The 23,712-nt window shown below is 53.3% G+C and overlaps 1 protein-coding gene across 4 annotated transcripts in view; it reads right to left on the minus strand.

Annotated features, from left to right (window-relative positions):
- CPNE5 (copine 5) overlaps positions 1-23,712 on the minus strand; it is a 96,143-nt gene that overhangs the window by 2,486 nt on the left and 69,945 nt on the right. For 2 of the 4 annotated variants that reach the window (XM_025384375.1, XM_025384374.1), the window contains 10 exons: positions 21,905-21,946; positions 19,502-19,577; positions 12,889-12,942; positions 9,660-9,721; positions 4,931-4,977; positions 3,108-3,289; positions 2,112-2,239; positions 1,774-1,876; positions 985-1,042; positions 411-484 (listed from right to left, as the gene is read on the minus strand). In XM_025384375.1, coding sequence (XP_025240160.1) covers positions 411-484; positions 985-1,042; positions 1,774-1,876; positions 2,112-2,239; positions 3,108-3,289; positions 4,931-4,977; positions 9,660-9,721; positions 12,889-12,942; positions 19,502-19,577; positions 21,905-21,946 — 826 coding nt within the window. Of the gene's footprint in view, positions 1-410; positions 485-984; positions 1,043-1,773; positions 1,877-2,111; positions 2,240-3,107; positions 3,290-4,930; positions 4,978-9,659; positions 9,722-12,888; positions 12,943-13,925; positions 14,051-19,501; positions 19,578-21,904; positions 21,947-23,712 lie in introns of those variants that run through there. The other 2 variants (XM_025384377.1, XM_025384378.1) reach the window with 2 other exon arrangements.

Consider the following 23,712-nt stretch of genomic DNA (forward strand, 5'->3'; position numbering starts at 1 on the left):
TCATGGAGATGCTTACATTGATTCAGTTAACCAAGCAATGCCCATTCTTGGAGAAGGCTGTAGCAACGCTAAAGACACTGCCTCGGCCTTCAAGGGGCAGAAAAAAACAGAACGAGGCTGACCACAGAGGCCTGGGGGCTGAGGAAGGGCTGGCAGAGGGTTCTGGCCTCTGGCTGGGCACCCACAATGTTAGGAGTGTGTCCCAGGCGTGACAGAGAGGGGCCCAGCCCAGAGCACAGCATGGCTGAGGAGTGACTCCTACTCCCTTCCGTGACGACTGGGGCACTTTGGGGCTCTCGGTGCCTTCCTCCCAGGCCCTTCCCCAGGGAAGCCCCCAAAGGGGCTGTGAGCTCCGCCTGGCTAGAGGGACTCTTGAATTTCCCGTGGGGCAGGCAAAGTCTGGGCTTCACCTGGACAATGTCGCGTTCAGCCAGCTTCCCCCGGGAGGAGATCCGCACGTCGTCACCATCCAGCTCCACCATGGCTGTGAGGGGAGCAGTGTCATGGGGGGGTGAGATTAATGGTGGACCCCTGGGCCTGGCAGGAGAGTGGACTTGTCCTTCCATCCCGGGCCAATCTGGGGCTGAGACCATTGGCCCATGCCCCATGTTAGAGACGAGGAAACTGAGGCCGGGGCCAGTTTCACCGATCAGGTGAGCCTCTGACTTTGAGCCCAGTGCTTTGGCTCCCCACACTCCCCAGACTCCCAGGGCTGGGGGAGAAAGAAGTGACTTGGGGCCTCCTCCCCACAGCCTTGGGATGTGGGTGTGGGTGCGCACCCAGATCTGACACACCCCTCCCTGCGCAAACAAACGCACCCCACACCCTGCACACTCACCCAGACACACACGCCCAGGCGGGAGCTCTTACTCTTTCAGGAGGGATCATTCCCAAGGGCCCGCAGCCTCTGGGGAAACATCTGGGGTGGGGGCAGGGGTACGTGGCTAGGGAAGGAAAGGAGGGGAGGGCAGCAGCTGGACTCACCGTCGAACTCTGCCTGGCCCACGCCGACGATAATGATGGACATGGGGAGCTTGGCAGCCTGGGAGACAGCATGGGGGGCAGGGGAAGGTTGGACCCATTTGGGACCCCGTTAAAAGGAAGGAGAAATCAGGGGCAGGGACAGGAAAGGGTGGGCAGAAAAGAAAAGGGAGAGTGAACATGTAGAGACAGAGGAACACAGAAAAGGGGGGATGGGGGTACGGAGAGGGAGGGCACTCAGATAAAAAGCAAGGGAAACCAGGCTGTGGCCCGGAGGAGAGAGGGAGGGTGGTGGGGGGAATGGATCATAGGTCTGCTTTGGTGAGTCACCCCTATCCCTTCTTACAGGGAGACCACTGGCTCAGAGAGCCATGTTCCTGGGCTTCCCCAACTCTGAGCCTCCCCTCCCACTCCCTTGACCTGGCCAGGTCGGCCTGGGGAAGGGGGAAGCAGTCCTAGAGATGGGTTAATGAGGGAGCCATCGGGGTCTGGAGGGAGTAGACAACCCACTGTGATTAAGAGGTGGGAACAGTGCTCAGCAGCCAGATCTCTCATGATCCGGGCAACCCTTCCACTCCCCAGAATCCACTATCCAGCACCGGACTCGGCAGCCAGAGGCCAGGAGGCGGACAAGGGCAGTGGGGCCCAGTGAGGGAGAGAAAGGAGAAGCCCCGCCCAAGTCACCTCCAAACATTTCCCTAAAGTCAAGGAGGTAGGCATACTCCCAGGGTTCCCCTAAGGGGGAGGAAGACACCCCTCAAACCGCCTCCCCACTGCACACTCCTTGCTTACATTGACAATGGCCTCCTTGGTCTGCGCCATGTCCGAGATGACCCCGTCTGTGATGATGAGCAGCACCGAGTACTGGGAGCCGTCCTGCACAGCCGCTGCATTCCTGGGTGCGGCAGGCAGGGACTAAGGTCTGTCTGCCGGGCCTCTGGGCATGTTCCCCGCTAAACAAGGACCCTGAACACTTTGGAGGGTGACAGCTCTTGGGGGAATCTCTTCAGGGTCAGGGCTCCCTGAAAGGCAAGTGTGTGGGAAGAGACACCCCCTCCCACCACCCAGAGGCAGCCAGTATGGAAACGGAGGCCTTGTGAGTGCCTGGAGGCGGTGGCAGTGGCACTCACCTGGCCACGTGGGTGACCACGGGGGCGAAGTTGGTGGGGCCGTACAGCTGCACCGTGCGCAGGCTGCGGTGGTAGGCCTCCAGGATGCCGTCGATGCCGCAGCACGAGGGATTCTCCTGGTTGCCATTCTAGGGGACAGAGGGCGGGGAGGCTGAGCCCAGGAAGGACGGACGGGAGTGCGCAATGTGTGGGAACAGAGCCAGGTGGGGAGGTCAGCAGGCCTGGGCTCCCCCAGCTCTTCTCTGGTGTGGGGTGGCGGGGCAGGGGAGGGAGCTACCAGGGCCCATCTTGAAGCAGCACGTGCTTCAGGTGAGCTGGGTCCAAACCTGCTCCTTACCCAGCTCCCTGTACCTGTTCAGAGACGCCCCAAGATCCCTGGCTGCCTCCCTCAGGGAACCTTGGGTAAACCCACTCTGCCCAAGTGGGTCTGAGCAACTCAGGAAGGAGCTGTGGCTGATCTGTCCACATGCATACTGGGCCCAGCACAGCACCCTGCACCCTCAGGCATGGGAGGGACGTCTGCTGTGCCTGAGTGTCCCCAGCTCATGGGAGCCAGGGAAAGGGGTGGCCTGTGCAGTCATCTCCACAGGGCCCAGGCCGCCCAGATGATGCCACGCTCCACATCACCCCCGGGATCCACCTCATCCCAGCTCAGCACTGACTCAGGGATACCCAACCCACACCACCTTGTCCGCTTTGCTGGGGCCCTGAGGGATGGGTCAGCCACAGCTCGCCTCCACCTCCACCTGCGTCTTGTCAGGAACAAGGAGGCCAGAGCCAGCTGTGGGCAGGCACTTCAGATGTGGAGGGGCAGCATCTGTGATCAGGGAAGGGGGTGGGTTTCTGGAGCCCCCTACACACAGCAAGCAGTCTACCCCCACTGAGGCTGAGCCTTAAGTCCCTGGGCTCAGAGGAAGGGAAATGTCCCCCCACCCCCAGCTTGTCACCACACCCCCAGCCTGGTCAGTCCTCTCTCCCACCAGCGGGACCTCCTACCAGCGGGAACTCATGGGACACCCTGCCATCGGGGGGCAGCTTGGCCCCGAAGCCCAGGGCAGGGAACATCTTGTCGCTGTCGTAGTGCTGGATGATCTCTCCGACGGCGGTCAGGGCCAGAGCGTAGGCGTTCAGCTGGTAGGGACTCATGTAGTGCAGGGATGTGGACTGTGAGGGGTTCCCTGCAATACAGGACATGGGAACCTTTGACCATCTGGACCCACCAAGTCACCCTGGGTTCAGAATGAAGAAGGGGGTGTCCAAGGGCACCCCTAACTTTTATTAATCCTTGACTCCTCTCTTTCTCTCATATCCTATATTAAATCCTTCAGCAAAACAGATCCGGAATCCCTCCTCATTCTCTCCTCCTCCCCATACCACCATCCTCTTGCTTATAGGATGCAGCAGTTTCCTAACTGATCTCCCCACTTCCTTCTGCCCTTGTGCCTCCAGCCCATACCCAGCACGGCAGTGACTGAGCCTATCCGCCTCAGAGAGATCATGCCTCTTCTCTGCCCAAAACGCTCAACGCTTCCACCTCCCGCAAAATGAAACCCAAAGTCCTCATGAGAACCCGCAAGGCACACATGAGCTGGCCTCCAGGTCATCTCCTACCCTCCTCCCTGTCACTCACCAGTCCCAGCCTCACCAGCCCCTCGCCATTCCCACCTCAGGACCTTGGCAATGGCTGTTCCCTCTACCTGGGACACTTTTCCCCAGATGTCCACATGGCCTGCTCCTTGGCCTCTTCAGGTCTCTGCTCAAGTGTCACCTCCTCAGTGTGATCTTTTCCAAGCAGCCTATTAAAAATTACAGCCTCCCCCAATCCTTCCTATCCTTCTTCCTGGCTTGATTTCCCCCCCAGAGCCCTGTTCACTACTAATATAGTCTATATTTAACTTATTTGTTCATTGATGAGAGGGAGTACAGCACAGATTGCCAAGATACCAATCCTATCTACCTCCTACTAGCTATGTGATCCTGGGTAAGTTCCTTAACCTTAGCCTTAGTCTCTTCACCTGTAAAATGACAGCAATAATAGTTCCTACTTCATAGGATTGATGTGAGTATTAAACAGGTGCTATCAATATTATGATAATGATCCTCAGTGTTATTATTACTAAGGCCCCTCCCGGCTCTGATTGCCCAGTGCTCTATCATGCTAGGACCTACAGCTATAAGAGGGGCTCCTGACACCTGTTAAGGGCAGGACCTGGGCATTTTTGATTGGCGCAAAAATGAGCACTGAGCACCCCTAATAGAGTCTAGAGCCCAAGGAAGGTTGTGATGTTTCTAATCATGTGAAGTTTGGCACTGTGATTGCTCCTAGTGACCCAGCCACAGGCTGACACTGGAGAAATTGGGAGGAGGGAAAGAAGCCAGGGCAGCCCCAGCCAGGTAAAGACCGGGGTCCCTGGGCTGGATCCTGCCTCCCTGAACATCACAGAGCTCAGTCTTGGCTGTGGTTCTCCACTCCAGCCTGTGGATTGGACTGCACAGAGGAGCTGAGATTTGATCCCGGGGTAAAACATCTCCAGGGCTCTCCATAGGCCCAGAGTACACACAACCCCATTCCTCCAGGGAGACTGGGTGTTCCTCAAGGACAAGGCTGTGGTTCAGAGCCCAGATTTATGTCAGTGGTCCAACCTGGGGATACCTCTGCCATCTTGGTTGTATCTTTGGTCCTCCAGACCTAGGTACCTCCTCTTTGGTGAGGAAGAGGCCAGAGAGTATGAGGATCATGGTCCCAGCCAGGGCCAGACACCACAGCCCTTAAAAGTTCTCTCCTCCCACCCTGCTCTTCTGCCCATCCCCCAACTCACCATTGGAGGCAGTGAAATCAATGGCCACAGTGAAGTTGATCTGGGTCCTAGAAGAGGGAGAACAGCAGGGGAGTCACCTGGAGGGAGGCAGGGCTGTAGGAGAGGGGACAGTGCTAGACACTGGCTACCACCCTGGCTCTGCTGCTTGCCAGGTATGTGGCCTTGGTGAAGTCACTCATCTCTTTCTAGTTCTGGAGTGCTGAGATAGTAATGCCAGCTATGCTCCCCTAAAAGGGTTAATGAGCATCAGAAGAGTTAGGCAGCAGGAAAGCTCTTTGAAGATGATTGTGTTCTGTGTGGGAATGCGGCTATGATCACTTACTTCCTCCACAAACCCTGCCCCCTGGGCCCACCTGAGCAGGCTGGGTGAGGTTGAGTCTCATTGGATTGCTGGCTCAAATTTGGAGTGAGATTCGGGACAAAAACTCATTTGACAAAAAAGAGATTCAAATAGACATTATGCATCTCCTAGAGAAAGTATAGAATACCACCCATGAAGTTGTCTTACCAAAAAATTGAACCTGATTCTGATTGAGGCTCCAGAGCTGTCTAGTCAGTTACAGGAAATACAGGGGACAGAGGAACACATTAAATGACACCACAGAAGATGCAGCCAGCAAAATCCAGTCTTTGGGAAACTCTGTAGAAGCACTACCAGAGTCAGCAGCAGCACCATCTCCTGGGAATATGCTGGGCCTCTCAGACTCCATGTAGCTCTCCTGAATCTTTTTTTTTGAAAAGAGGTCTTGCTCTGTCACCCAGGCTGAAACGCAGTGGCGTGATCACAGCTCACTTCAGCCTCAACCTCCTGGACTCAAGCAGTTTTCCCACCTCGGCCTCCTGAGTAGCTGGGACCACAGGCACACACCGCCACACCTGGCTAACTTTTTTTTTCTTTTTGTAGACATGGGTCTCATTATATTGGCCAGCCTGGTCTTGAACTCCTGGGCAAAAGCAATCCTCCTGCCTCAGCCTCCCAAAGTGCTGGGATTACAGATGTGAGCCACCACATCTGGCTGAATATTAGATTCCCTTGGTGGGGTACAGGAATCTGTGTTAGCAAGCCATTCAGGTGCTTGGGGGGAATTAATAGATGAAAAGACAATTAAGAGATCAACCTACCAATCACAGCCAATGGCTCTTGCCTGGATTTCTGACTCAAACAAACCAATTTTAAAACTATAAGATAATTGGGGAAATATAAACACTCACTAGATATTTAGTATTAAGGAATTGTTAATTTTTTAGGTGTGGTTATGTTTTATAAAGAGAGAGTCCTTATGTTTTAGAGAGACATCCTAAAGCATTTGGGGATAAAATATGATGGCTGGGATTTACTTCAAATTGTATATTAGGAGGCTGAGATGGGAGGATCAATTGAGACTAGGAGTTCAAGGCCAACCTGAGCAACATAGTGAGACCTCAAAAAAAAAAAAAAAAAAACCACTACAATAAAAAAGAATAATAAATAACTGAATGAAGGGGAGAGTGCACAAAACAAGACTGGCTATGATGTGGTAATGGCTGAAACTGGGTGAAGGTTACTTGGGGGTTGGTTATACCTTTTCTCCACATTTGCATGTGTTTGACATTTTCTATAATAAAAAGTTAGGTTTTGAGGATTCAGATTCAGGGTTGAGACTTTCTGAGGGCTTGGCCATTCCAGGTTCTGTGCCGGGTCCAAACAGAACAAAGCTGACAAACACAAGTCCCTGATAAAGTCTAGTCTTATAGTTCTCACATGGCAGTGAGCATAGAATCACCAGGGATGCTTGCTTAAGAAGATTCCAGGGCTCCACCCCAGAAATGCCAACTGAGTTGGTCTGGAGTGGCACCCAGAATCTGCCTCTTGAACAAACGTCCACTGCCTTCATCCAGGGATTACGAGGACAAGAGGCTGGGATCACATTGGGGGAAACTCCGTTCTAGTAATTCTGTTGAGACCATGGATGATGTAAGATCAGGTAGGCCTCACCTCACTTGCATTTAGCAGAAGGTGCCTATCAGAAACCACAGCTCTGTCAGCAGAAGGTCCCTATCAGAAACCACCTGATCACAGCTGAGCTGCTGCTCATGGAACCCTTACCCCCAGGGAAATGTCAAGGACATGGTTAGCAGGAGACCCAAGCCAGGGTCTGCTGGCCACAGACAGTCATCTCCACCCTCTTTACCCTCTTCTGCTGGCTGAGGGCAGAGCATCCAGAGGATTCCAGGCAGTAGGAGAGAAGGAGCCACAAGCTAGCAAGAACCTGGGTTCCTGAATGACTGCGTGGATCATCTCCCCACCCAACCCTGCCATCCCACAGATGAAAAACAGACCTTTATTTGTATGAAGGCTTAAGATTAGGGAATTATGTGTTACAGCAGTTGACCTACCATACTCATCTGCTGTTCGTTGTCACCTTTCAGTGTGGAATATAGAACACATGCCTTTGTTAGAGGTAGGGAGACATTTGGAGGGTCAAAGTCCTGCTCCCAGGGCCACTCTTGGGAGGATGATTCTGGGCTGTGGGACTATACTGGAAGGACACTGTTGGACTGGCCAAATACAGGGTGAGGGGAAAGGCAGGCCTTACTCTAACTAGTCCTCCCCTGCTCTGGGTTCTGAAAAGCCTTGGGAAAGGAAGCAATTGGAAAGCAGACACTCTTGTGGGAAAATTACTCGCAGCAGCCTAGTCTCTCCTGCCTAAGAGTAGAACACAGGCTGCTGAGCAACCAGCTCCTCCTCTGACGGTGAGGCCAGGGTACCCATACCCTTCCTCCTGGGTCCAGGTGGCAGGTGAGGGAGGCCAGGGAGGAGAGGATCCCTAGACATCAGCTTCCTGCCCAGGCATGCATGCCAGGCTCTCAGTCCCTGCAGTCAGCTCCCTCACTCAGGTTTTCCAGAGAGTTTAAAGAGAGGGCTGGCTCTGGGGCTACAATCTGCCCAGTATGGGTGGCACCAGCTTAGCTCAGCCTCTGAGGGCTCCTTTTCCATGAAACCTCACAGCATCCAGCCCTTTAACTCATCAGCCTCCATCTTCATCCCACCCCACCTGCTAACTGCGAGTCAGGCAGCCAAGACTGAGTCATTACTATAGAATGAAAGGCAGCATGTTATGAGAGAAGGAACCCTGCCACCATCTAGGCGTGTGGCTTCAGGCAAGCTCTGTAAAATGGGGATAACTGTCCTGATCCTGCCCACTGTGTTCTGTAAGTTGGGGGTACTATGCAAATGAGAAAAATAAACAGGATGGGCTCATGCCTGTACTCCCAGCACTTTGGGAGGCCAAGACAGGTGGATCACCTGAGGTCAGGAGTTTGAGACCAGCCTGACCAACATGGTGAAAGCCCATCTCTACTAAAAATACAAAAATTAGCCGGGGGTGGTGGTGCATGCCTATAGCAGCCCCAGTTACTCTACTTGGGAGGCTGAGGCAGGAGAATCTCTTGAACCCGGAAGGCAGAGGTTGCAGTGAGCCGAGATTGTGCCACTGCACTCCAGTCTGGGTGACAGAGCAAGACTCTGTCTCAAAATAAAATAAAATAAAATAAACATAAATAAAAATAAACAGGATGAGGGGTGTTTGAGACTTGCCAGGTGCTATGGACTGTAAGGGGTGGCTGCTTATGGGATTGAGAGGGAAGCAATTTTGATGGGGGAAGAGTACAAAGGCAGGGTCTGGAGTCAGCCCAGAGGAGGGGCAGGTAAGAGCAGAGGAGCCCCTGAGTGACTGGAGGCAGGGTGTGTGCTCAGTGGGTAGGAAGAGAGCTTGCAGAGACTACAAGCTCAAGGCAGCAGGGAGTGGTGTCATGGGAAAGTGAGTGTGGCTTCCCAGGACCTGACTTCTCTGCCCTGGAGAACCAGGCAGCCAAGGGCCCGCTTGGCTGGGATGAGCCTTTGGCAGCTGCTTCTGCCTGTCTCCTTTCCAGACAGGTGCAGTCACTCACCTGCGTGCTCTTGGCTGCCCACGCCCTGACCTGGCACCTGTCCTGGCAGGGAGCACGCTGGGTAGGCTCTATCCTTAGAGCCAGGCTCTTTCCATGAGCTGCTGGCTGGAGCCTCCTGGCTCCCCCATCTGTCTGGGCCTAGACACTGTCCCTGGTGGTTCTTTCTGCTCCTTAAACTCGTGTTTGACCACCCGCTGTCCCCAGGACCAACCCCTGGCTCATCCCCAATCCTACTGCCCTTACAGGGCCCTAATAACAGTGAGCAGGTCAATCGTGGTCCCCTCCCCCAACCAGACAGATCAGAGGTGTCAGAAGCTCAGAGCTGGAAGGAACCTTAACACTTACCTACTCCGTTCTCTTTGTGTACAGAGGAGGAAACTGATACCCAGAGAGGAAAAATGACTCGCCCAAAGGAACCCCGCAAATTAATGACAAAGAGGGTTCTAGAGCCTGGGCCTCCTGACTCCTATTGCAGGGTTCTTTCTACCTCCCCAAGTCCTTGGCTCTCTGTCACGGAGTCCCTACCAGCTCCAGGTCCGGTCTCTGCATGGAGACTTGACATGACCCAGGCCAGCCTCCTTGGCTCAGGAGTTCCCTCCAAGCTGCTCGGGATCTGGGGATGTGCAGGGCTCTGGGTGAGTTGTCTCAGCCCAGACACCAGGGTTTGCTCAGAGCCCAGCACTGCAGCCTTCAACCAGGGCTTTGAAGAGGCCAGGGTGGGGCCAGAGCTGGTCCTGTCGGTGTGTGGGGCCCTTTCCCTCTCCCCAAGGCCCATGAAATTGGCTGTATCTCTTCTCACCCTCCTTTGATGTAGTCAAGGAAGGTGCACTCTGACTCCACAGCAAAAGAAAGCAGGGTGACCTTGAAAACAAAAGGGAGCTTAGTCAGTGGGGAGCCTGGGGTCAGGGGAGATGGGTTACGATTCGAGAGCTGACATTGACAAAACACTCGGCATGTGCCAGTTTTGCATGCATGATTGCATGCACTGCCCACACCACCCCATGAAGTACTATTATTATCCCCACTTTATAGCCAAGGAAACTGAAACTCAAAGAGGTGACGCAATGTGCCCAAGGACACTGCCAGGGCAGAAAGGAGATCTGAAACCAGGGTGTGTCTGACTTCAGAGCCTGCACTCTTGACCTGGACGGAAGGGTCCCATCTGTGTCAGTGGAGCTGGAGTCCAAGCCAAGGGCGTTAGTTTCCTCTAAGTGGGCACTGGCTCTCCAGCCCCAGGGGCCTGGGGTGGGGTGTGGAGGACAAGGGGGCCCTCCTGACATAGGCCTAACAAACTGCCAGTGCTGACCAGCTTCAGGCTTCCATGTGCCTAGAGCTATTAGTCCTGAAATGTGCCTCTTTGGATTGTGCTTATCTTAAATCTTACTGGTCCCATCTCATCCCTCTGAGACCCAAGACCCTCCCTCATAAGCAGCCCATCCTTTCCCCAGAGGTAACTGACCACCCCAGACCCCCTCCCCCAAGCAGAGGCCTTTTAACCTATGCCCTGGCAAAGTTAGCTTTGGCTTTGCCAAGACAGGCAGCTACCTGGGAGCTCAGTGTCATAACAATTTAGAATCAAGGAGACAAATGAAAGCCTGGCATCCTAGGCCAATTAAATGAGGCAAGATTAGGGCAGAGGATGTTTCACCTGTGTAAGAGAACGAACTCCTATCTGGTAGTTTGAGAGCCCCCTATTCATGAAGATTCAGCCGTTTTTACAGGCTCACTGGGAGGGCCAGGTGAGAGCACCACCCTTACTTGGCAGTAAGACCCCCACCTACTGCGGTTAAGGTGTTAGGCACCTGGATGAACCGCAGGCCTCCTTCCAGGTGTGGTAGCTCAGACTCACTAGGAGTGGACCATGGCAGTGGCTTCAACCCTGACTGATGACCATGAGATGCCCTGGGGAGCTCTTAGATCATCCTGCAGCCCAGACCCATTATAGCAGAGTTTCTGGAGCTGCATGAACGTTTCAGAGATCTTTTTATTTTTAGCTCTTCACGTAAGTCTAATCTGCATGGAATGACCACTCCCTATTCCAACCCTCAGGATGAAGCAATGCCCTAACAGCCCTAACCATGCAGGTTCACCCAGGTGCTCTCAGGGTGAAAGCAGACTTTCCCCTCCACAAAGTGTAGCGTCCCTAGACCAGCAGCATCAGCATCACCTCGATGCCAGGTAGAAAGGCAGAAATGCAGATTCTTGGCATTTTCACAAGATCCCCAGGGGATTCTGTGCACCGTAAGTAAGGGATGAAAGGCCCACTAAACACAGATTCCTGGGCCTCCTAAAGTGGAATCCCAGGGAACTGGCCTGGGTGTCTGTATTTCAACAAGCTTTCTGCATCCTGGGTGATTTTTCCTGGTGAAGATAGGGAAAGGCTGGAGTAAAGGAAAGTCAAGAGACCTGGGCCTAGTCAAGAGACAAGGACCCGCTCTGTCTCCAACTCACTGTGTGACCTGGGACAAATCACATGTCCTCTCCAGGCCACAGTTTCTTCATCTCTAAAGTAAGAAGGCTGGATGAGATCAGTGGTTTTTGAACCTTTTTATTCCCGGCTGGGGAATGCTGGGGGTGCTGTCTTTCCTAGGGGAATTTGGGAAGCTGTGGGAGAGTTTTAGGGGTTCTCATATGACTAGGACTCTACTGGTAGCTATGGGCAGCGGCCAGGGGTGCTAAACATCCTGTGAGATGAAGAATTTCCCTGCCTCAACGCTGACAGCATCCCCACTAAGAAACACTGCAGCCTGGGACAAAGGAAATATGATTCCAAGCCCCAGTCTGTGAAGCAGTTACAACCAAAGAAATGGTGTTCAGTCCCCTTCGAATGCGCAGAGTAATTTTACAGTTCACAAGCCTGCATCTCCCATGTGTCTGTCACAGCTGCCCTGTGCAGTGGCAAGGTGGGGATAATTTATTAGTCCCACTTTACAGACGGAGAAAATGAGGTTCCTCAGAGGAACCCCAGAGCTCCCGAAGACCTCTTCTAGGTCTGGAGATACAGTCTGCCTGACTCACATGCCCAGGCTTGGCTGCACTAGCCATGGGCCTCTAGAGTGAGGAAGGAACACAGAGAGGATGAACTTGGGTGTGTTTGCACAGCAGAGACAGTGGCTTGTTCTAGAAATGCACTGTGAGCTCCACTTCAGGGCCTTTGCACGTGCTGTTCTCTACAGCAGGAATGCTGGAATTCCCTTTTCCCGGTATCCTCAATACTTCCTCCATTGCCTGTCCCTTTGCCCTTTATACTTTTTCCATAGCACTCATGATCAACTGACACACACAGGCGTGTGTGTGTGTGTGTTTGTTCTCTGTCTCCCCCCACTAGAATATAAGCACCAGGGATTTGGGTCTGTCTTGTTTCCAGCTGTATCCGATGTGCCTAGAACAGTGCCTGGCACACAGTAGCACTCAGTAAATATTTGTTGAATAAACATATGAATGTCCTGAAGACCAGCCCCCAGAAGCCACTAGGCCGGCGTGTCATCCCAGGAAGGTCACGGTTAAGCAGGGGCAGCGCCCGTAGCAGCTGCCAGCTCTGGAGTGAGATGTCATGTTGACTCCCGTCTCTACCACTTTCTAGCTGTGCGACCTTGGCTGAGTCACTTTCCTGCTTGCAGCCTTGGTTTCCTCTTTCATGACTAGGGGATGATAATATCTGCCTCTCAGGGCAACAACCTGTGAAAAGCACCGGCATGGGGAATTTCCCAAGGTAGGGGCCCAATAAATACGACTTCTCTTCCTCTTCCTTCCTGCAGGAAGTCCCGTGGGTGTCTGCGATTCCTCATGGTAGATACGGCCAGCGCCTGTTGTGTGGTCTGCAAGTCAACTCCCTCCCCCGGCTGTTGCTCCATCTGCCCCACCCCTCCCCACCCCTCCCCACCCCTCCCCACCCCATCTCTCTTCCACGTCTGATTCCCACACTCCGCCCGTGCACACACACAGACGCACGGGCCTCCCTGATACCAGACCTAGCTTGGGGCTCAGAATGTCTACACCCGGCTGCAGAGAGGGGTGTGGCTACTCACTGTGCCAGAATTCACGTATTTCTTTTTCTTCATTTTCTTTTTCGGGTTTACCACCTGCAGGAAAAACCAGTTACCAGGTAAGGCGTGCTTCCAGGCAGTCAGAGTGGGTCTTGAGGGCTTCCACCCACCCCTGGGTGTGGTCCAAGCCCAGCCCCATTAGAGTGTGGGGTGTGAAGACCACGGGGGCCAGGGGAGTAGGGTTTAAGGAGGTTTTGTGGGAGACTGGTATTGAGTCTGGATTACACAACTGGGCTCTCCGATCAGACCCAGGGTCCCGCGATCAACCAGGAATATTTATTTAACCTTCTCTCCAACTGCTCCCTGGAACACACCCTCCGCTCAGTACAGCCAAAGAAGTCTTGGTGTTGCAAAGCAGCCCTGTCCGTACCTGTCCCTTGTGTTGGTTGAGGCTGCTCCCCTCACCCAAAATGCACCCCCTTCCTCTCTCAGCCAATTCCAATCTCTCTGTTTCTCCTTTGGGACCCAGCCCAAGGGCTGCCCAGGGCCTCTGAGGCTCCCCTCTCCATCACCATCCCTCTTACTTGGCAGCAGGAACCTCTTTAGCTATTCTTTGAGTGTAAGCTTTAACTTCCAAAGCAGACCTGTGTCAGACAAACCGTGGGGCTAGGCTCAGAGTAGGTACTCAGAGAAGGCTTGTTGGTGGCTAACTCACCGGTCTCAAGCGGGGGTGATTGTACCCCCAGGAACATTTGGTAACCTCTGGAGACAGTTTTGGTTTTCACAACTGAGGGACTGAGTAGAGGCCAGGGATGCTGGTAAACATCCTACAGTATACAAGACAGCCTCCCATGGCACGGAATGATGCAGCCCCGAATCCCAGTGGTGCCAAAGCCAAGACTGGGCTCAGTGACGAGAGCCACCCAGCCCTGCGGACCCCCGCCAGACTTCCGCACTTACTGTATTTGTATTCTCATTTGACCCTCACCAGTTTTTCTTTGTTTTGTTTTTAATAAAGGAAGTCTAAGGCACAACTTTTCCCTAATGTCCCATCAAACAAATCCAGGCAATTTTCACACCTCCTGTGCTGCCTGTTGGTTTCTGGTGAACTCATTTCCCCTTTCCCTGTCTTTGTTGCCACAGAGGTCGTCAGCTGATCTTTGCCATGGTCTCTTCTGTCTGGGTGAGTATCGCTATCTACTTCCAGAAAGAAGGAAACTAAAGCTCAGAGACACCAAGTGATTTGCCTAAGGTCACACAGCCATCTGGGTAGTGACAGGATTAGAAACCAGGTTTCCTGCCCCCAGGCCAGTGATGCATACATTGGTGCCACCTTGATAACAGATACAAACAGATCTCTTTGACATATATTTATGGGATGGGTGAAAACACGTTTCTTCTCCCTTGGAATCATCACCTCTGTTGGAGAGAGAAGATATATCCTCAGGGCAAAAAGTGACAAGGGCCACGGAAAAAGGGGGATCACAGAAGTGTCAGGGGAGTTGGAGGAAGGAAAGAGCACTCTAGGTGGGAGTGTCAGCAAAGGCTCCCTGGAGCAGGCAGTCTTGAAGGCAGACTTAGAGGGTCAGGAAGGCTCTGGGCATGGAGAGATGGATGTCAGAGGAGGTTCTGTGGGAGAAATGCATAGAACCCAGGCCCAGTTTGATGGCAGAACCACAGGGTGGAAGAGTAAGTTGGGCTGGTTGGAGGAGAGCCTAGAATGCCCAGTGAAAAATGTCTGAAGGGCATTGCAGGAAACTCTAATGACCTCCAAGCTGGTAGAAGACAAAATCAGAGCAGGCTCTAGGACACTGGGGCCTGGTGGAGGTGAGTGTGAGGGGAGGAGGAAGCACATCCAGGAAATATTTGCCTGGTTCTGCCACCTAATAATAGCTGTGTGACCGTAGGCAGGTTACTTAACCTCAATGTGCCTCAGTCTCCTCATCTGTAAAATGGGAATAAGAAGTGCCTGCCTCCTGGAAAAGTATGAGGATTAAGTGGGCCATTGCAAGCAAAGTGCCTAGAACAGAGTTTGGAATGTAGTAAGTATTATCTATAAGTGTCTGTTGCTTTTTTCGTAGACAGGGTCTTGCTCTATGGCCCAGGCTGGAGTGCAGTGGTGGGATCATAGCTCACTGCAGCCTCGACCTCCTGGGCTCAAGCAATCCTCCCAGGTAGCTGGGACCATAGGCACATGACACCATGCCTGGCCATTTTTTTTTTTTTGGTAGAGATAAGATCTCACTACGTAACCCAGGCTGGTCTCAAACTCTTGGGCTCAAGCAATCCTCCTGCCTCAGCCTCCCAGAGTGCTGGGATTACAGGTGTGAGCCACTGCACCCAGTCTCAGTTGCTATTTTTTAAAATTATTACTACTACTATTACTGCCACCACTAGTCCCTACAAGAGGTAATGAGGACTTGGGGGTATTGGGACAGGTGATGAGCTATGGTAGGAACAGCATCGTCAAGAAGTGACCACGCCTCTTGGGCCCTGAGGGTGGCTATAGAGGTTCAAGAGAGGGAGGGGTTGGAGTGACCAGGTAGACATGGAAGCAGCTGAATTTGGGGCACAGGTGGGAAGTTCACGTGGGAGGGCAGGCAAGCTGTGCAGGTAGAAACTGAGAGCCTGGGCGAGATGGTGGGAGAGCCTGGGAGAGAAGACCAGAGCACCCTCTTTAGCACTGGAGGACGCCCCCTCCATGGGGCTACCCGGATGGTGAGGTGCTCACAGACACATTCATGGGAAAACAGCTTAAGTAGGCAAGCTGTTAAGATGAGGGCAAAATGGCAGCCCCAGTGCTGCACTGTGCCTCAGTTTCCCGATCTCTCCCTTGAGGGTGTTGAACTATCGGAATGGAAAGCATCTCAAACTTTTGCTCCAACATAGCCCTCCTAGCTGGGGAGAACGAACCTGGCGTTCTGAGAGTAACCAAAGATTTGGCCACAAGCACATTTCTTCTAAGCTTTCTATGTTATCTTTAAATTAGCCTGTATTCCACATTTCCACTCTCTAGTATAACTGCTTTAATGTTAAAGCAATGCTCTGTTCTCAGATCCCTGTTTACCCTGAAGTTTCATGCCCCCAGCCTCAGCCTCTCCAGTCCAGCCATGGTGAATCCCATGCAGGGGGGCCAGCGCCACCTAGGGGCCAGCCCAGGAGCCGCCCTTCCACTAGGTCGCCTCTTTTCTCTCTTCTTGGTGGTCAGGCCGGGTCTGAATCAGGTCTGGAATCCTCCCTCCTATGCACCTTAGGTGGCGTGGGGTGGTGGGCACTGAGGGGTTCCTAGGGGCCAGGAGAGCAGCAGCGAGTGCAACACAACCCTCACCCTGAGGACTTCATGGTCTTTGAGGGAGTGGGTAGTGTCACAAACAGAAAATAGCCAGAGGGGACCCCAGGAGCACGGACAAGTGTCCACTCCAGGCTCTGGGGTGCAGCAGGTGTGCAGGTGGACACAACTTCCTGGAGGAGGAACACCCACAGGGAGGCTCCGTGGACCAACAGCTCCTACCCAGGAGAAGACAGGAGGTGGAGGCACCCGTGCGAATCAAGCCCTGTAGACTGAGACAGTACGGCGGTTCAGAGAGCCTCAAATGGCAGGACGGGGCTGATTGTGGAAATGGGCAGAGGGAAGGGGCAGGGGCCACTCCTAGGGCCCTCCAAAGGCATGCGATGTGTGTTTCTGTTTACATGCACAGCCAGGCGTGGTGGCTCACACCTGAAATCCCAGCACTTTGCGAGGCCAAGGCAGGTGGATCACCTGAGCTCAGGAGTTAGAGGCCAGCCTGGGTAACATGGCAAAAAGCAGTCTCTACCAAAAATACACACACACACAAAATCGCCAGGGTGGTGGTGTGTGCCTGTGGTCCCAGCTACTTGGGAGACTGAGGTGGGAGGATAGCTAGAGCCTGAAGGCGGAGGCAGAGGTTGCAGTAAGCCGAGATTGTGCCACTGCACTCCAGCCTCGGTGAGAGTGAGACTCCGTCTCAAACAAAACAAAACAAAACAAAACAAAACAAAAAGCATGCATTCACAGATTGCGGGTGGCTGGCTGGGGAAACGGCATCCTGAATGAAGGAGCTTGGACTTCACCTTGTAGGTCAGTGGATCTCAGCTGGGGTGGAAGCATCTTTCAGTATCTCCTCCCACTTCCCGTGTGTGAACCAGGCTAAGGTGGTGGGTGGAATGCCCTAGACAGGTTTTAAGCAGGGGAGCGATGTGGTCAGATCACTATTTTGGTGGAGTACTCTGGTTACCGTGTAGAGGACAGAAGGAAGAAAGCAGGTTGTGAGGAGGCTGTGGCAAAGCCCCACACGGGGGAGATGATGAGGTTGGTGGTGGTGGCCTGAGATGAAGGGAACCATGTCAGAAAACATGGGTGGTAGAAGGGCAGTGTTTGGTCGTGGACTAGATATGGAGTGAGGGATGGGGATGTTAAGTATGACTCCCCAGGTGCCCTGAGCCCCCATGATGGGAATATTTGAGATGAAGCTGGCTGGCCAGGAGGAGGGGAGTGCTGTGGGAGGTTTAGCCAATGCATTCAGTTTTGGAAGGCTGAGCCCCAGGAGGGGCCAGCAGACAGCTGGACATAGGAGCCTGACATCAGGGCAATACCAGGGCCCGAGGCATGGGTCTTTATTGGCTGAAGCCTCTTCCCTCTTCAGGCAGTTCTGATTCTAGCAAGGTCTTCCTGCCCCAAACCCGCCTCCCTGCGGGACTGCCAGAGCTGAGCTCCTTTTTCAGCTGATGGCCTTCCGAAGTGTGAAGACAGTGCTTCCGCCTCCCACTGTGGTACGTTCTCTTGTTAATTACAAAGAAGCAGGGATCAACAACTGAGAAAACAAGTTAATCGAATGCTTTCTGCTCTTGGCCTGAGAGAAACGGCTCCTTCCGCGCCTGTCAAGCACCTTTACCAGCCAAGCTCCGAGAGATCTGACCCCTTCCCTTCACCTCCCTAAAATCTCCTCAAAGGAGGCCAGAGAACGGTGGCGTCTGCTTCTCTTTGCCTGGGGTGGGGCGGGAGAGCAGGGACAAAGACAGCTTCTCTCTTTGCAGATGCAGAAAACAAAGCAATGTACTGTATTAGAGCCCTTTCAAAGAAATTCATCCACACTCCATCTTTACAATAGCCATGTTCAATCTCCTTCAGCATGTGAATGTATAACGGGCACCTACTGTGTGCCCGGCAGTGCCCTGGCCAGTGAGGGGAGGCAACAGAAAGGTCTGTCACCTCACCAGCCCTTGGAAAGTCTACTTGGAACACAAGACCTGCCCACTCAGAACCGACATACAGGGCAAAGGAGTAGGGGTAGCATGGGATTTGGATTCAGTGATAGAACTCAAGGCCAGCTCTTCAACTTCGCTGGCTGAGTGGCTGCTAGCGTGAGGACAGTGCCAGGATGGTAGGATAGTTGTAAAATGTGAGTCTCTGGGCACACAGTGCTCAGCAGATGATGACAGAAGACAGTGCTGACCTCTGCATCAGGCATTGTTCCATTAACTTGTTTAATTCTCAGTTTGCATGGCACAGAGTGGTTCAGGGACTTAGCCAAGGTCACACAGCTAGTAAGTGGTAAGAGTCAGGATATGAATCCAAGCAGTTATTTGGGTTATAAGTATCTGCCATTAAGTGGTTTTGGCATGAACTATGACGTCTGTGGAAGCTCAGACAAGAAAAAAAGCACGGGGACAAGAGTGGCTGGGAAGACCTCTCAGAAGAGCAGGACCTGAGCTAGATTTGCAAGGTGGGGATGGAATTGCAAGAGGGAGAGCACACGGTGGAACGCGGTGGCTCAGGCCTGTAATCCCAGCACTTTGGGAGGCCAAGGCAGGAAGATCACTTGAGCCCAGGAGCTCAAGACCAGCCTGGGCAACATAGTGAGATCCTGTCTCTACAAGAAATTTAAAAAATTAGTCGGGCGTGGTGGTGCATGCTTGTGGTCCCAGCTACTCGGGAGGCTGAGGTGGGAGGAACGCTTGAGCCTGGGAGATTGGGGCTGCAGTAAGCCAGGGCAACAGAGTGAGACCCTGTCTCAAAAAAAAAAAAAAAAAAGAGGGAGAACACAACACACACGCGCGCACGCACACACACACGCACGCACACACACACGCAGATATTGTCCCTTGGGGGCAAATGCTACTGTTACACCTCCAGAGAGATCAGCTGCCTTGTCCGAGGCTCTCCAGCTCTGGGGCTAGAACAAAGAAGGTATCTTGACCTCATTCTCTTGAAGCTTTCATACTGAAACGGGTAAGATACTCAGCAGGCCCTGAAACTGTTCTGATTGAAAGCACAAGGCCACCTTGAACTCAGGACCTCAGGTCTCAAGCCCAGAACCTTCGTACACTGGTCCCCCGTGCTCCTATCTCTCTCGCTTGTGGGAAGCGCTCTTTATGGGGGCACTATAACTCAGTGATTTGGAAACCAGCCAAGTCTGGGTTGTTTGTGTCTTGATTTTGTCACTTACTGAACGGTGGAACTTTGGGCAAGTTCTCACACTTCTCCAAGACTTGGTCTCCTGAACGGTAGAATGGGACAATAACGCCTATCTCTCAGGGAAGCACAAAGCCCCCAGCCCAGTGCATGGCTCACTATAGTCCTCAGTGACTGGGCCACTTAGCAGTGCAAACCCCAGATTTCGGGTGCCCACCTCACCTCATAGATGTTGAATTGGCTCTGCCCACGGGCCAGCTCCCGGTAACTGGTGGTGAACTCCCCAATGAAGTCATGGCTGCAAGGGAAGATGGCTGCTGAGACCAAGGCCAGGCTGGGCTCTGCCTCTGCCCAGCCCCAGCCTTGCACACATCCATATTTCTCTGGCTCCCAATTCTACCTGAGACTCCACTCCAGGGGCACATGCCAGCAGACAGGCTGGGTCCATGGAAAGAGAGCCCAGTGTTGCCCACAGAGGAAGAAACCTAATTGTCACCCAGCAAAGAACAGGGCCCTGGAAGAACGGCACCCACTTCTACTTGGATCCTTGTTTGACCAAGGGTATTTGGGGGACAATTGGGGAAATTTGAATATGAAGTGAATAGTGAATGGTATTTAAGAATATTGTGGCTGGGCGCGGTGGCTCACACCTATAATCCCAGCACTTTGGAAGGCCAAGGCAGGCGGATCACCTGAGGTCGGGAGTTTGAGACCAGCCTGGCCAATAAGGTGAAACCCCCATCTCTACTAAAAATACAAAAATTAGCTGGGCGTGGTGGTGGACACCTATAATCCCAGCTACTCCGGAGGCTGAGGCAGGAGAATCGCTTGAACCCAGTAGGTGGAGGTTGCTGTGAGCTGAGATCGTGCCACTGCACTCCAACCTGGGCAACAGATGGAGCGAGACTCCATCTCAGAAAAGAAAGAATATTGTTCAATGTGTCAAGTATGATAATGGCATTTGTGAGTAAGTGGGAAAATGCCCTTATTTTTTAGACATTTTCAATGAAGTATTTAAAGGTAAAATGCCATGATGTCTATAATTTAAGCTACATTAGCAAAACATAGATGAAGCAAATACAATAAAATTGAACAAATGTTAAATTCAGGTGATGGGCTTAAAGGTGTTCATTAAACCCTTCTCTAATAAGATTATTTTTAAAACACAATAGAGCGATGTCCAGCTGGGTGTCTAGAAGTGTTTTCTGCAGTGCCCACACCTCTGGAGTGCTTACATCAAGCACGGCCAAGACTTGTACACGGCAGAACTCCCACTGACCCCAGGGTTGGCTCCTTTAGCTTTCCCGGTCACTGCCAGAGGGCCGTGGTCAACGTGCTGGCCTCGGGCATCCAGCCGGAGACTGATGCCCAAGACGTGTCTCTGGGGCCCCGCCCTCCCCCATGAGCCTACACTGTATTGTGTCTACATATTTACAGCTCTCAGCATTCTAACTATGAGCAACTTCATGGTGGGACCCAGTGGCATCTAGTGGCTGGCCCCAACTGCCACAGAAGAGGAGACTATTCCAGGCAAAGAAGTATGGGAACACCAGGGTAAGACCAGGCAAATTGCAGGTGGAAACAAGAAGCTGACTGTGAGGTAGCTGAGAGGCAAGGAGGGGAGGCCATAGCGGCTCTGGAGTTTCTTGTAGGATGGTTGGCCTCAGGGAAAGGCGAGTTCCTTGGAAGGGGGCTTGGGTCTCACCTGGAGCTGTATTTGCATAGCACTTTACATAAGATGAGACAAACCCCCTGTCCATATCACAGACTTGGGAGGTAGCAGAGGACACTGGGGGGACCTTGAAGTCCTCCTAAGTCACTCCTTGGCAGTGCCACAGAATGGAAATGTCACAAAAGTCAGGGTGACATATTTGGATTTGGCTCAACCGACAAGTAGAAGCGAGGGAGGCTTCTGGACTGAAACTTCCAGAAGTCTGCTCTTGTCCTCCTCTATGGATTCCCAGCAGTACTGGCCTCCCAATGACCCCGAGTGGGGAGCACCCTCCCAGCAGCCAGGCACAGCCCTACGCAGGCACTGTCTCACGGCCCATGAGTCCACTCACGCCTCCTAGCTCACTCTTCCCACAGCCCATTCCCTCAGTCCTGGCTCTCTGCAAACAGCTCCTCTGATGAGCTGAGGGCTGTACGGGTACAATTGGCCTCCCTGCCAGGTTGGGGGGGGTCTCGGAGGACTGGGCTCCTCTGTGTCTCGGTCGCCCCACGATGCTTAGCCCAAGGCCTCACACAGAAAATGTGTCCATGAATGCTCGAGGCTCACTAGTGCCCTAGAACATGCACTCTTCAGAAAGCCCTAAATTCTGCCATGGGTGGGGAGATTGCGGGTACTGGGAGGCTCCTGGGCAGCTATTTGGTGAAAAGGAGGCCTCTTATGCCCTTCACACCATATCCTGCAGGACAGAGGTCCTTTGGTGCCTCCGTGGAGCTGGAGGGGGAGGAGCTACTGTGGCAGAGGACTCCTCACACACACAAACCCAGGCTCCCTCACCCCCAGAGCCGCTGCGGGTGGGAGCCTGGTCACAGCTCCCCATGGGAGGGCAGCGCCCAAACCCCTCCCCAGTGGCTGTCCCCATCCCCAACCACCTTCTCGCCCTCCTGCCTGCTTACCTGCCGTCCCGATCCCAGTCGTATACCTCCACCTTGATGGTCCTGCAAAACAAAGGCCTTTGCTGGGATGGGCCCAACCCCACACCCATGTGGCTGAGGATGGGGCCCTCTTCATGTTCCCAGACCAGATGGGGAGGCCAGGACTCCCTCTAGGCCCCAGGGCCCTGGGTGGGGAGGCAGCGGCCTGAGAGACAAGGATCTCCTTGAGGTCTTTTAGGAAAGGCCTTAGGAACAGGGCAGCCAGAGCTGCGTAGGGACCACCCAGAATTTCAAGGAGGATGTGGGAAAAACAGTTGCAGACTTCAGTTCACCCCACCTTCTTCCTGGCCACTGCAGAAGGGGCCTAAGCCCAGCATGGAGCCGCACTGTGGATTCACCAGGGGTGGAGGAGCCGGGAGAGTGGGAGTGTGGTGCTCCCCGGATCTCAGGCTCCCTCCGGCAGGGTAGAGGGGAGGGGGACAAGACTGCTTGTTAACGATCTGAGGGCTTTGGGTGTGGGAGCCAGCCCTGCACATCAGGGAGGAGCCCAGGGCCCTGGCTCGGGGATGGCCCGCTGAGCTTTTCCATCCCCACGACTGGCTCCTGAGTGAGGGTGTAATTATCTTCATATTTTAGCCTGGCTGCTTTAATTAGTTTGTTTTGACTCCTATGCATGTGGATGGGCTTTGAGAGCCCATTTTATTTTTAGCCACGTTCCCATGGCAACAGGCTAGCGGACCAGAGCTGGGAGGAGGGAGGTGGAGGGTTGCAGTTAACCCTTGGCGCCAGCTGCTCGGTCCTCCAGGGATGCCCAGGGACAGGGGAGCTGCAAGGGTCCCACAGCACGGTCAGGTTTGGGGAGGTGGGAAGGGCCTGGGGAGCTGGGGTCTTCAGCCTCCAGTTTTTAGTGGGGTGCACAGAGGCAGCTCCCTGGGCCTGTCTCTGTTAACATCCCATCATCTCGCCCATCTGCTCGGGCCTGCCAGGAGTCAGCCTTGGGCTTCTGGGGCCCCCCCAGGAGGAGGCGCTGTCTCCTTTCAGATGAGCCTCCTCAGGACTGGGGGTAGGGGACAGATCCACCGCAGCAGGGCAGAAACTGTTCTGAACCAAGGAATGCCCGATAGGTTGTGCACTGGACTCCTGTACAATGGGGCAGACCTAGAAGCCCACCATTTAAAGGAATCCTTTAAATTCTTGTGAAAAACAAAAAACCATGTCTCTTTGAGATGAATTATTGTGGAAAGGGAAAAAAATCACCTAAGCCCCTGAAGGTGGGCTGATGAGCTGGAAAGAGTGGAAAGACCACGACAGCCCTAGGCTTGGACCTGGGCCCCTCACTATGGAACCTGAAATGTCACTTAACCTCCTTGAGCCATAAACCACCATTGGAAGGAGAAGTAATAAGGGCCTTGCAGAACAGCTCAAGAACAAGCAGTAAAGCCTGCCTGCGCATGGGAGGGCCTCTACAAAAACGCCGCCTTCCCTCCACTTCATCATTTGGCTGCTCTCTGATAGGATTTTTGGTTTGGTTTGTTTCTGTTTTTTGAGATGGAGTCATGCTCTGTTGCCCAGGCTGGAGTGCAGTGGCGCAATCTTAGCTCATTGCAACCTCCACCTCCCGGATTCAAGTGATTCTCCTGCCTCAGCCTCCCGAATAGCTAGGATTACAGGCATGTGCCACCATGCCCAGCTAATTTTTTGTATCTTTAGTAGAGACGGGGTTTCACCATGTTGGCCACACTGGTCTCAAACTCCTGACCTTAAGTGATCCAACCATCTCGGCCTCCCAAACTACTGGGATTACAGGCATGAGCCACGGTGCCTGGCCT

This window comes from Theropithecus gelada, chromosome 4 (genome assembly GCF_003255815.1).
Source record: "Theropithecus gelada isolate Dixy chromosome 4, Tgel_1.0, whole genome shotgun sequence".
Classification (NCBI taxonomy): Eukaryota; Metazoa; Chordata; class Mammalia; order Primates; family Cercopithecidae; genus Theropithecus; species Theropithecus gelada.